The 15000-nt window shown below is 34.0% G+C and overlaps 1 protein-coding gene and 1 long non-coding RNA gene across 4 annotated transcripts in view; one reads left to right on the top strand and one right to left on the bottom strand.

Moving 5' to 3' along the window:
* LOC135214876 (matrix metalloproteinase-20-like) overlaps positions 1-1855 on the top strand; it is a 9990-nt gene extending 8135 nt beyond the window's left edge. Inside the window, exons 6-7 of the mRNA XM_064249301.1 lie at positions 203-351; positions 862-1855. Coding sequence (XP_064105371.1) covers positions 203-351; positions 862-876 — 164 coding nt within the window. The 3' untranslated portion in view covers positions 877-1855. The remainder of the gene's footprint in view (positions 1-202; positions 352-861) is intronic.
* Positions 1-15000, bottom strand: part of LOC135214877 (uncharacterized) — a 128920-nt gene that overhangs the window by 41075 nt on the left and 72845 nt on the right. The window lies entirely within an intron of this gene.

The following is a 15000-nucleotide window of genomic DNA, read 5'->3' on the forward strand; positions in this document are numbered from 1 at the left end:
GTAAATAATAAGGTCCAACCATGTTATTGAAAATGAAATTTTCTTATCCCTAGGATTATCATTTCCCTCCACTTTAGACTTAAGTAAATTATATCCTCCTCTCGTCTTGCTGAACAAATGTTTACCTTGTAATTGCTATGTTTATAGACACCACTATGGTGCTTGTGGTCTTCATATACTGAAAATATGCACAATCTTCCAGGTACCAATCTTTTACAAGTAGCAGTCCACGAAATCGGTCACTCCCTTGGATTGTCTCACTCCACAGTCAAATCTGCTGTCATGTTTCCATACTACAAACACGATCAGCGGAAAGTCAAGCTTGATCAAGATGATGTATTGGGTATTCAGGTGAGCACGAATTGGCAGTAACATTTTAATTTCTGTTATCATTATGCATAAAGTAATTACAATCAGTACATAACTGCTTGTGAGGCTTTTTTTTTAATAATCGCCTTCCCCTATAGCTTGTCTCTCACTGCAGGGCGATTTCCCTTTGGTGCGCTCTTGGGTTTATAGCCTCATGACTTTCTCTACAAGGGTGTTCAGCTGATTGTTTAAAGAAAGAATAGGTGATATACGTACGTGTATAGGTGTATATATATATATAACATATATTTATATATATATATATATATATATATATATATATTATATATATATATATATATATATATATATATATATATATATATATATATATATATATATATACAGTCGAGGTCTTACTTGTAGTCCAACAGGAGTATACATCGTAGGATACTAATTGAGAGCGTCCATAATTTACAAATCAAAATTCACTAATCATAATACAGTCTACAGAAATAGAGTTCTTCGTCTCATCGTCCTTATCTCTTGCAGGCTTTGTACGGATAAAAATCAACAGGATCAACTCAACAATGCAGTACACTGTGGTGTTTCATAAATAGTCTTCAGTTGAATGGATGGCAAAACCACATCATAATTCTGGACTGAAAAAACGAGTTTGTTTTCATCTCATCAAGATGTTAAGTTAACCACACAAAGTTGAGGTTATCTATGACCGAGTGTGGCGGCGCAGCGTTGCCAGAGATGGGGATTTATTCCTATTTTTAGGGATTGTGGGTTGCTAATTGGGTTATGGGGATCTAATGTCAATTTAGACTCAAATCTAGGGATTAATTGTCCCTAATGCTCGAGTATCTTAATTTTAAGCCTAAGCCAAAAGAAGACAAATCTGTTTGTAAAAAAGTAAATAATTCAAGATTTCCAAACAGTTACTTCAAGTAAGAGTTGTCGACGAGTAGACAGAAAATTCCCAAATACAATAAAAATAGAGAGGCGTTACCATGAATCAGAAATGCCACCAGAGGAATTTTGGAATCATATCACAAAAATGGAAAAAGGTGATGATAGAAAGAGTTTTCTGTTTTAACCAATTTTCTATTCTCCATATTAAGCCTCCCTCATTCAAGAGCTACAGCAGAAGGAATATTTTCTGCTGTTAATATAATGAAAACGAAAACAGAGGAACAGGTTGTCATCACAAACTGTATGTGACTGGCTTTATTCTAAGTGATATTTAAAAGACAACACTTGCTTTAATTTCCATTTGATAAGATAATGATTAGTAAAATGAATTCCAGCCTAGAAGTTGATGGGGAAAATTATTCTGATTAAACGACATATTTTCATATTGTTAACGATTTTCATATTCATTACAGTGTTATTGTAACTTACGAAAGCAAAATGACAGGCTTTCTCTAGTATACTCAAAGAATTGTGTTAATTTGTAAGTTTTTTCTAATCTAATGTATACTTTATTTTGTTCCAATGAAAATGTAAATTAGTTTTAGTTTTTCATAATATTGTAAATCTTCAGAGTATTAAGTCATTATATAAAAAAATAATGTATGATTTTGCTTCATTTTTCCTAAAATTATTTAATTCTTCCTTATATATGGTATATGTGAGCATATACGTATATATATATATATATATATATATATATATATATATATATATATATATATATATATATATATATATATATATATATATATATATATATATATATATATATATATATATATATATAATGTGTGTGTGTGTCAAAAGTGCGTAAGGTGTAAGGCAAAGCTAGTACTTTCTAAAAGCTATGGAAGAAATACAACTATTAATAAGATGCTTTCACAATGTATCCACCTACTGTTGAAAACACAGAAATATTAGAGAAACTACGGCAGTCAGCCTTTCCTCCAACCATAACTACAAAACTGAACATGAAGACACTGCCATTGTAAAGGCCAGTAAAATCATTCAAACAACTCACAGAGAGATGAGCAGCAAGTATCGTACAATAGTAGCCAATCAAAAGAGGAAAAATGAGAAAGTGGATGGAAACTCTCTCGTGTGGATTAGAAATGAAAATGTGATTCCTGGCACTAGTAGGAAACTAAACCCCAGATGGTGTGGTCCATAAGCAGTGACCAAAATGTATAGAGATGGTGCTACATTTGAGTCGAAAATCATGTTTGACCAAAACAAGCCGTTGACAAGGTGAAACCCTTAATACAAGACATGAACAGTGGTTAGTGAAAATGCAGGAAATGGATGACATCACTCCTAATGGTGTGAATGAAAGAGTACAAACTAGAGGTGCTGATAACATTTTTCCTCCCTCTACGTTAACTGAAGAAATTTGAGATCAGTTTAAGTTTGATAGTGTATTGCATATTTTTGTATTTTCAATAAAGAATATCACTGTATTTGCATGCTTTAGAAAAGTTCATATACATAACCATTATGTAAATTTCCAAGTATATGTTCATGTGTATGTATGTATGTGTACGTATGTATGTATGATGTATGATGTATGTAGTATGATGATGATCTGTATGTATGTATGTATGGATAAATTATATATATAATATATTAATTATATATATTATATATATATATATATGTACGTATGTGTGTATATATAATAATATATATTATATATATATATATATATAATATATATATATATATGTATGTATATAATATGTATTGTACCATATCTTGAAGATATGATGATGACTGCTTGTTTTATGTGCAGGGAACTTAAACTCAGTTGAGTGTTGTATGAAGAGTTACCGGTCCAAAACTTTACAAATTCTGGTCGAGTTGTTCAAGTTATGTGACTGATGAGTAAGCGAGTCACTAAGATGCTTTAACAGCTATATTTTCAAACGAAAGTCTTTCCTCCTCATGGTTATTGAGTGAATGCGCCTGAATGATGATCCAAGCTGTTTTTGTGAGAAAAATAATCATAAATGATTATACCCATAATAAGGAGTGACTAGATCTTAACCGAATTTAAGATCACTCTTACATAAGTGTTTAACTCATAAAGTTACTAGGCCGAAAAATTAGTGTCCCTTCATGGTTCTTATGTGGGGTCCTTCCTTCTTTACTTTTCCTTTCTTAGCCACTTTGAGATGGGAAAAAGTTTATACACACACACACACACATATATTTATATATATATATATATATATATATATATATATATATATATATATATATATATATATATATATATATATATATATATATATATATATATATATATATATATATATGATATATACTGAACCCCATATTCGAGAGGGATGCGACCAGACCACTGCCCCACCCCCTTCTCCGACGAATTACTAGAATCTACAAATCCTTAGAAAATCCCTTCTAAAAATGCTTACTATAGCTAACTACCCATCTTGAAAGTTCAAACACCGAAGTATCCCTAAATATACCATCCTACATCAAATACACATTAAACTATCAACCTATTACTGTATTACTCTTTGAAATGATATTATTAATATAATTTTCAAGTAATTTTTAACATTTTATAGTTAAAAATACAAGTGATATGATGTACTCTACTATGACTTATACTCTTTTTCTCTTTTTTTCCATCTGTCCACCCGCTTGTGGTGTTTGCGTATGGTAACACTGCGTCCCGGCCTTTAAATAGTTATGCTATCTCAAAGCTTTAGGTAAATAAAAGGATATCTGGGTGTACATTTGCATCTGAAAAGTGTTTTCATAATTTGCTGTATGCGAATTTCACCGTTAATATTCGAAACAGGATATTATTTAAAGCCCGGGACGCAATGTTACCATGTGCAAACACCACAGGCCGATGAACAGATGGAAAAAAACAAAAACAGAGTATAGTTACGTACATGTGAAAATACTCCCGTCCCCCCTGTAAGTATGCAGACGTGTACATTTTCTTTCATATAGCTACTATTCAAGCTCTCCCGTTTTCTTTTTACAACGAAAACATTTCTATGTACAGTCAGTTGAATGGTGATGCTTTACATCCCTGAGGGATTCTCTTCACCTTCATGATAAGCTTCGGGAGGCACTTCTTCAGGCGATTCAAGAGGGACTAAGTCTGGCAATTTGGGAGGCAATACTTCCGGGGTTTCAAGAGGCTTTGGAATGTCCTTCCACATGTGTGTGATGAACATCGTGATTGGCAGCTGCTGTTGTTGTCTGATCAATGTGGTGAGTGCTTGATTATAGGGCTCCAATGACGTATCAAGGATATTTGAAAGCTTTAAGGATCAATCCATATAAGGAACCCATATTGAAACAAAATCCTGATTAAAGTTAGTTTGAGCCCAACGTGATCCAGTTGTACAACAAACAGTTATGCTTTTACAATCCGTAACCTCGATAACTTTTATGATTTTCCAGAAAAAGGGTAAAGAAAGGAATCGTTGATTTCATTGAAAAGGGGACTGCGAATAACGTAGCTGATATTCATCCTGATTTTAAGATGGAATTATTTTCATTAGCTCTCCAGCAGAGCTTATCCAATGAAAAAACTTTTTAATGCTCACATTACATAGCTGTCAACATACTGTACTGTTAAAGTAATGTCTGGTGATATTAAAACTTAAAAGAGAATTTAGTAAACAAAAACTAAAAATAAATAAATAAATAAGGAGGGGGGTGTGTGGGGAGGGTGGACGTTCGCACAGGAAATCATCATTCATGATAAATATGTAAAAGGGAATATGGTAACTTTTCAGAGAACAAAAAGAAAAAAAACGTAGTAAGACATTTTCTTTCGAATAAAATGAAATAAAAGGAAGACAAATGGTGAATTAAAATGGATATTCCTCTCTTTGCTCTATAAACAAAAAAATATGCTCTTATCTACTTTTAAGAATATTAATAAAAAAAAAAAGGCTACAAAAGCCAAGTGTAAGAAAGCAATGCTTTATCATTCTTTCCCCTACATATGATTGCAGAACTTTAATGTTCTCTCTTTATCATAAAAACTTTTCAATAATTTACGACCTTCCTCACGAGTGTCTGGCTTTGCTGAAGGTTGGAAAATCTTTTATACATTGATTCTTCTTTCCTAGTCAGTGATTGAGTAGCCAGGAATCGAATCGCTTGTGAGAGAGGTCTTTCTAGTACCATTTTTCTTCGGCCTCGCCAAACGTATCCCTTTGTAGGGAACACACACAAACACAGACACACACACACAAACACATATTATATACATACATATATATATATATATATATATATATATATATATATATATAATATATATAAATTATATATACATGTAAAAAAATTTTCCTTGGTATGGAGCTTCATGTGTTAGTATTTCCTCTTTTTTGTGTATACGAATATTTCACTATATATATATATATATATATATATATATATATATATATATATATATATATAATATATGTGTGTGTGGTGTGTGTGTGTGTGTGTTGTTGTGTGTGTGTGTGTGTGCGTGTGTGATAGATATATATAATATATATATATATATATATATATATATATATATATATATATATATATATATATATATATATATATATATATATATATATACCTATATATATATATCATATATATATACATATATATATATTTATATAGTGCATATATATATAAAACTAATAATATACAGCAATATATAATATATAGATAATATATATCATTAACTTTTTCCCATCAAAAGTGGCTAAGAAAGGAATAGCAAAGGAGGAAGGAAGGACCCCACAAATCATTAAGAGAGACTAATCTGCAGAACTCTTAAAGGAAGAAAGGTCATAGAAGAGGAGCAGGAAGAGAATTCCAAAGCTTGGCAGTAGGAAGAAAGAAACGAGCTAAACCGTGTAATCGGCGAATTTATGATTGCGGCTCTGTATGAAGAGGTGGACTGACAGATGTGGTACGGTCGGATGATGAGAGGGAGGAACTTGCTCTAGAGCTCAGCGGAACAAGATCCGAAATAATACTCATACAGTAAAAGGAGGGAAACAAAATACGAAGAATCCGAGATATGAAAAAAATATATTCTCCAAACGGGGACGAATTATGTCAACAAGCAAATTAACTGGGAAGAAACAAAATTAATTTTGACATTTCAAGCAAAGAAAGAAAACAGAAAAAAGATGCAAATATATAATGTGAGAAACAAAAACATCGATCGACTTCGAAGAGGATTGGGTTTCTTCACTATTAATTGGGCAGAATGAAGAACGTTGCATTCAGTGTTGGCAACGAATTAACAGATGCACATTTCAGAGAAATTGCTGGTTTTTGGTTTTCTCTGAAGGAAAAATACTGAGATTTCTTTGTCTCTCCGTCCGCATTTTTCCTGTCCGCCCTCAGATCTTAAAAACTACCGAGGCTAGAGGGCTGCATATTGATATGCTGATCTTGCACCGTCCAATCATCAATCATACCAAATTGCAGCCCTCTAGCCTCAGTAGTTTTTATTTTATTTAAGATTAAAAATAGCCATGATCGTACGTCTAGCAATGTTAAGGTTCCACTAACACAGGCCACCACAGGGCCGAGGCTGAAAGTTTCATGGATAGTGGATGAGTTTCACGCAGAATTAGAAATATGCTACACAGAAAACTCGATTTACTTGTTCTAATTGTAACTCATCTGCAGATCATTCCAAATCAAACAAAATCTTTTAGACCTGTTCTTATTGAATTGCCGCCAGTGAGCAATCGCTTGGCTTTTTTTTAATTGTTTTACTTTAAAGTATTTTTGAATTAAAATAGAAAATGATGAATTAAAACTGACAAAGTCAGGCTATCCAAGTTTTATAAAGGAAGATTTATTACTTGAACTTCTTTTGAGTTATCGCCGTTGGGAGTAGTGCCGTCAGTGCACCTCATTCAGTGCACTGTGGGCATTACTTAAGGATCTTTGCAGCGTGCCTTGCCCATAGCTGCAACCCCTTTCGTTCCTATTACTGTATGTCATTTCATATTCTCTTTCTTCCACCTTACTTTCCACCCTCTCCTAACAATTGCTTTATAGTGCAGCTGCGAGGTTTTCCTCCTTTTACACCTTTCAAACCTTTTACTGTCAATTTCCGTTTCAGCGCTGAATAACCTCATAGGTCACGTTGCTTGGTTTTTGGCCTAAAGTCTATACTCAAAAGTCTTTCGAGTTATTGTGGACGCACTTATTCTCAAGTAGTGTGTAAATCCAACGGTGCAACTCGGACGGGAAACGATCTGGAGGAAGTTCTGTGAATCAAAACGAATCAAAGGGTTTGCGATGAGGAAAAGTTGACAGGAAGTCTGTCAAAGGAAATACTGATCTGTTTAATATGCACATTATTTATTTCTTGCATTTTCCTCCTAATAAATAGATCATAAACACCCTATCCTAATATTCCTGTATCTTTTCCTCAATGCGAAACACCTATTTTCAGACACCTTGAGGCGTTCTTAACCCCCTCAACAAGAACAACAACAACATCAACAATAAAGTAGGTTTTACGCTACTTCCCGAGTAAGCGAAAAAGGAAAAAGTTGTAATTTCTAAACTGGACTGCGTATTTATCTTTACAAAACTATACCTACCAACCGTAAAGCTCGTTATGTTGGTGGATGTATATTGGATATATTGAAATTACCCATAAAAGCTTCTGTGACCTGAAAATCCAGAGCCAGCTCCGTTTTCTGAGCGAGATGCTGTAATACTCGGACAAAAACGACATGATCGTGTCTAGGAATTCTGATGATATCAATTTTAATTTAGCGTTAATTTATCCTCTCTCTACAACGCATGAAAAGCAATTATACGAGAACTAACACGAGAACGTTTGCTTTTCACTAAGACAGCTTCTTGCGCAATGGGGACCTTCTGACACTGACCTCGTCATGTATTTTTGTTACGCTTTGATGCGAATCGGAAAAAATGTTAGTGTGTCAGCCAGGATACTGGTTATATGACCTCATTTATCTCACACCACACACAATATTTATATATGTGTGTATATATATGTATATATATATATATATATATATATATATATATATATATATATATAATATATATATATATATAATATTATATACATATATATACATATGTATATATATATATAAAATATTGTGATATGTATACCATGTCTCCGTTCTCTGTAATTATGACACTTGTATATATTTATTCTTGTAGTGGTACTCCTTCTTACCACTAGGTTTGTAACACTTATTTTCCTGTTTTGACCTTTTGTATCCTTGCCAATCTTATCTTTTCGTTACTGTTCGTCATTTAAGTATCCTTGTCGTTCATTTAGTTACTTTGGCTTGTAATATTTTGAGGAGGGCAGAGTCGCTCTCCGGCTACCTTAACGACAACATATTCTGTATACAAGGATTAGGATAATCATCTTCCTATTGTTAATGTAAGTCAGTGTGTTTTCTTTTTATGTTGTTTCGTTGGATATTTAATTCAGGTGTTTTGTTTAATTTTGTGTTTCGTTGGTATATTAATTCAGGTGTTTGTTTAATTGTTTGCCTGTGTGTTCGTTCATTGGTTCATATAATTGTGTTGGTTTAACTTGCGAATTGTTATTTCTATTATTAAATTGTTATATTTTGTGATCTGAGTTTTACACGTTCCTTCATTGATTGATATTTCTTAAATGTTCTTATTATAAGCTGTAACAGGCTAGGCTAAGGCTTGGTTTATAATAATTGGGGGCCTGTCCGGGATCTTAAACAAGTAAACACACCTGATTAAACTACCAAAAGTACTGACAGTTAAGTCACCGTGAATGTTCTACGTACGATAATTTAAATTTGTATACATTGTGAGTTATCGAATAGATATATTACAGTATGGTGCGTGGGTTCTTTTCTCCTATTTATTTTATAGCGATTTCTCTCGACATTTAAGTCATTCCAATTCATGTTTTCGGACATCGCTATTATAGCTGCGGTCGTATCTAAGTTAATGTAGAAAGTAACAGAGTTCATTTACATTGGTTCGCCTTGTTTCAAATAGTTTTGGGAGAAATATTATTTGAAACTTCGTCTTTATGACATCATGGCGTCATATTACCTTAGCGCCGTGTAATAGAGTAGGTTTGGAGTTTGACTGTCCTGACATTTCCATATCTACGCTATTCGAAGCATCTAAGTATTATTGCTTTTCATACGCTTCATTCGTACAGTTTTGTACCGTTAATTATATTTACTACTTTGTATCGAAGCATCCAAGTATTAAACTTTTCATTTTGCTTCCTTCGTACCAGTAATTATAATTATTTATTCTTACCCGACTTGCGTAATGTAAGAATAGTTCAGTATTACATCACGTGATATATATTACGTATTCTGTAATTGTTTATGCTATTGGGAACACTTCTCGTTGACTTTGCTACGTTCTCTTGTGGATTTTCAGTCGCAATGTTTTCAGTAGACGCATTTTTCAGTGACCCTAAAGGAAAACTCAACACTAAGTATATGCTAAAAAGAGTGAATTGTTGGCTTTGGCAGATAAGTTTGAAGTAACTGCTAGTTCAAGAGATAGGAAAGATGAAATAAAAAATGCCATTTTAGAATATATTATAGAGGAGGAAATTGTAGAACACGAGGCTAGGAAATTCCTGAGTGCTAAGAAAGAAAGCTCAGACGTTGAGCATATGAAGTTAGCTATACAGTTAGAACAAGTAAAATTAGAGGCAGATAAGGAGAGAGAAAGACAAAAGTTAGAGGTAGATAAAGAGAGAGAAAGACAAAAGTTAGAAGTAGAAAGACAAAAGTTAGAGGTAGATAATGAGAGAGAAAGACAAAAGTTGGCCACAGATAAAGATAGGAAAAGGTATGACCTAGAAATGGAGAAAGCTAGATTAGATCATGAAGCTAGTCTAACTCAGAATATGGAAATTGAAAGTAGTAGGATTAGTATAGAACAACATAGTACACTAATGGGCCTAGAATCTAATCAACCACTCATGTTTGACTTGACTAAGAGTTTAAAGTTAGTCCCTGAATTTACAGAAACCGATGTAGATTCCTTTTTCCGTAATTTCGAAGATATTGCCTCAAATATGAAATGGCCAGTAGATCAATGGGTTTGGTTACTTAAATCCAAAGTCCAGGGTAAGGCTGCTATAGTGGTATAATTGGTAGGGGAAAGAAATTATACAGTAGTTAAGCAAGCTATTTTAGATGCATACATGGTAACTGCCGAGGGTCTTAGACAAAGATTTAGACAATAAATTAAATCAAATGCTCAAACTTGGTATGAATTTGCAAATGAAAAACAAGATTATTTCATAAATGGCTTAAGGCTGCCAATGTTAATAATTTTGAGGAACTCATTAACCTGATTGTGACAAGAATTCATGAGAAAACTGCCACAAAATATCAGAATGCATATTGCTGACCGCGGGGAAGAGGATTTAAAGAAATCTGCTATGTTAGCTGACCATTTTTTCTTGATACACAAAACACACCAAGGTACTGAGATGTTTGTAAAGCAAGGCAAAGCAACAGGGTTCAGTGGTGAGAAAGAGGGTGTTAAATATTGTTCATATTGTAAACAACAAGGTCATGACTTAAATGAATGTAAAAACCCAACCTGTAAGAAATTAAGTTTTTTGGCTCTCAGCTGTCCTACCCCGATGTTGGTAAATATAAAGACAGTAAATTTAGCGTAAAAGGTAAAGGAACTATGCATTGAAGTACGCCTGAAAGTGATGCCTTGTTTGCTAATTATATTTCAGAGGGTACAGTAACAATTCCCAATGGTACTCCTGTTAAAGTAAGAATCTTATGTGATACTGGGTCAACCCAAAGCATGATTTTAACATAGCGCAGTGCCTACAATTTCTTTGCTTGATGAAAAGGTACTAGTTAGGTATTTAAGTCACACTAACAGTTTGTCTTTAGAAGAGCTCAATTTAAACTGTGAATAAGTATCTGGTAAAGTAAAGATTGCTGCTATCAACACACCATTCCCTGTACATGATGTTCAAGTATTACTTGGGAATGATTTATTTGCTGGTCAACTAACTTTACCTAACCTTATTTTGTATAATCAGCCACTGGATAATAACTAATTATTTTGGATATCATAGAACATTTAATTAAAGAAAATAATTTCATTAGTGACTTAGGTGAAAATGACACTGAGGAAGTAGAGACCTAAGTAGAGGCCGATCAATGTGACCAGACTGAGAATTTTGTTGGTGTCGTAACTAGGGCAGCCAAACAAGCTGTGAATGAAGGTGTCCCAGATTAAATAAAGACAAACATTCCCTGTACTAATTCTGATATGATAAACTTACAACGAGCAGATGCGACTTTAACTAATGCACTTAAACAAGCTTCCACTAAGGAAGGTAAGGTACCTGGCTATTACTTTGATAAAGGAGTCCTGTTTAGGCTGTACCGACCTAGAAAGCTGTTATCTAATGATCTGGGCTAATAAAGAACAACTTGTAGTACCATTAACTTTACGTAAGAATATTTTGAGTGTTGCTCATCAAGCAGATTCCCATTTAGGAGTGTCAAAGACTTACAACCGTATAGCTAATGATTTCTTTTGGCCAGGTATGAAACATGATGTAATTGGAATTTGTTAAAGTGTCATGTCTGTCAAGTAGTTGGAAAAACCTAACAAGGTAATTCCAAAAGCACCCCTCATACCAATTGTAATACCACACGAACCTTTCGGTAAAGTCATAATGACTGTGTAGGCCCAATGCCAAAAACAAAAAAAGGTAATCAATATATTTTGACTATACTTTGTCCTACCACTAGATACCCTATTGCAATTCCCCTTGGTAACATTTGTGCTAGAAATATTGTGAAACACCTCCTTAAAGTTTTCACCACTTCTGGATTCCCAAAAGAAATACAGAGTGATCGGGGTACTAATTTCACAAGTGACCTTTTCAATGAAACTTTAAAGGAATTTAATGTGAAACATACTCTTGCATCACCAATATCACCCCACAATCACAAGATGCTCTTGAAGAACCCATCAGACCTTAAAATCATTACTTCGAAAATTTTGTATGGAGACTGGAACAGACTGGGATGAGAGTTTAGACTTAATATTATTTGTAATTAGAGAAGTCCCTAATGATTCCTTAGGTATGTCACCGTTTGAGATGTTATTTGGACATAAAGTTAGGAGGCCACTACAAATACTTAAAAATAAAATGTTGAACAATGATACCTTAGATAACGTAACTGTAGGGCAGTATGTCGATAAATGAAATGTAATTTTGAGAAAGTCCATAATTTTGCATTTAATAACTTAACAAGTTGTCAAGATTCGATGAAGGAATATTTTGATCTAAAAAACTAAAGTTCGTAAGTTTAAAGAAGGGGATTTTGTGCTTGTATATTTTCCTACTCCTAGTTCTCCTCTCCAACATAAATTTTCTGGTCCTTATATAATTCAGAAATGTGTCAATAATAAGTTATATAATCAGTACTCCAGACAGAAGAAAGTCAACCCAATTAGTTCATGTAAATCTCATCAAGAAATATCATGGTAATCCTCCAGTTGCTTTGCATTGTCTATGAGACTCTAATGTATTGGATTCTAAGAAATACAATGCATCAGCACACCAAAGTAAAACCCCATTGCTACATGATGCAGATTTATATCACTCTAATGATTTTGTTTCTTGGACAGACTCTGCTAACCAGGAAATATTGCAGAATATTCTAGTATATTAACAGCATCTACCCCGAAAGCAGAGGAGCCAGCTAGCAGAATTGTTCCACAAATACAAGAGTATATTTGGGATGTGCATCAACGTTGAAGCGATGCTAAACACGACATTGAATTACAGCCGGGTACACAACCAATTCGTCAACACTATTACAGGACCAGCCTGGAAAAGCAGCAACGGATGGAGGAAGTATCGTATTTACTGAAGAATGGACTGGCAACTAGAAGCACATTAGCTTGGGCGTCACCATGTCTTTTGGTTCCAAAACCAAACGGTAAAGTAATGTTATGCACTGACTTTCGCCAAATAAACAATGTACTATCAAAGATACCTATCCATTACCAAGGATTGATGACATTTTAGATGCCATATTATCACAGATCGATCCATTGTGTGATATTATCAGATTCCACTTACAGATAAAGCAAAGCAAATATCTGCCTTCATAAACCCCTTTGGATTATTCCAATATGAAAGGCTTCCATTGGTTTAACAAATGCCCCCGCCACCTTCCAGCGCTTGGTGAATAGTGTAATTCAGGATCTTGATGGTACATATGTGTACATCGACGATATTGTTGTAACATCTGACACCTTGGATGAGCACATCAATCGACTAAAAGCATTTTGGTCATCTTCAGGAGTTTGGACTTACTATTCACCTAGAAAAATCTTAGTTTGGTAAGGGAAGGTTAGGTATTTAGGTCACGTCATAGGTAGTGGAGAAATTGTTCAAAAAGATGAAAATATCACTGCTATTATTGAGTTCCCTGTCCCAAGAAATAGGAAAAGTCTTTTAAGATTTCTAGGCATGACCTCCTATTACAGGAAATTCTGTAAAAATTATAGTATAGTAGCCACTCCCTTGATTGACCTCACCAGCCCCAAAAATAAATTTGTATGGTCTTCTAATTGTCAACAAGCTTTTGATCAACTAAAGAATATACTTTGCTCTAATCCTGTCCTTGTTGCTCCTGATCTTGCTCAACCTTTTATCATACAGATTGACACCTGTGATACTGGCATTGGTGCTGTCTTGATGCAGAAGAGCAGTGACACAAAGATGTTGCATCCTGTTAGCTACTATTCCTGCAAACTCAAAAAACACCAACGTTCCTATGGGACCGTAGAAAAGTAGCTGCTGGCAATCATCCTAACCTTACAGAAATATGAAATATATTTCTCATCCATTATCCCGATCACCATCTTTACGGACCATAACCCACTAACCCTTCTCGGACGAGCGAGGTTAACAAATCAATGTATTTTCAGATGGTCTTTGCTTCTGCAAAACTTTGACCTAACCATCCACTACATCAAAGGAACTAAGAACTGCATCGAGGATGCCCTGTCTCGGACCCACATGGACTCCTGATAGTCTTCTGGAATACTCTTCATGATACTTATGTCCTGATAGGCCATTTCTTCAACGGGGAGGAGTGTGATATTATGTATACCATGTCTCCGTTCTCTGTAATTATGTCACTTGTATATATTTATTCTTGTAGTGGTACTCCTTCTTACCACTAGGTTTGTAACACTTATTTTCCTGTTTTGACCTTTTGTATCCTTGCCTATCTTATCTTTTCGTTACTGTTCGTCATTTAAGTATCCTTGTCGTTCATTTAGTTACTTTGGCTTGTAATATTTTGAGGAGGGCAGAGTCGCTCTCAGGCTACCTTAACGACAACATATTCTGTATACACGGTGTAGGATAATCCTCTTCCTATTGTTAATGTAAGTCAGTGTGTTTTCTTTTATTTTGTGTTTCGTTGGTATATTTAATTCAGGTGTTTGTTTAATTGTTTGTCTGTGTGTTCGTTCATTGGTTCATATAATTGTGTTGGTTTAACTTGCGAATTGTTATTTCTATTATTAAATTGTTTATATTTTGTGAATACTGAGTTTTGCACGTTCCTTCATTGATTGATATTTCTTAAATGTTCTTATTATAAGCTGTAACAGGCTAGACTAAGGCTT

Source organism: Macrobrachium nipponense, chromosome 46, assembly GCF_015104395.2.
Source record: "Macrobrachium nipponense isolate FS-2020 chromosome 46, ASM1510439v2, whole genome shotgun sequence".
Lineage (NCBI taxonomy): Eukaryota > Metazoa > Arthropoda > Malacostraca > Decapoda > Palaemonidae > Macrobrachium > Macrobrachium nipponense.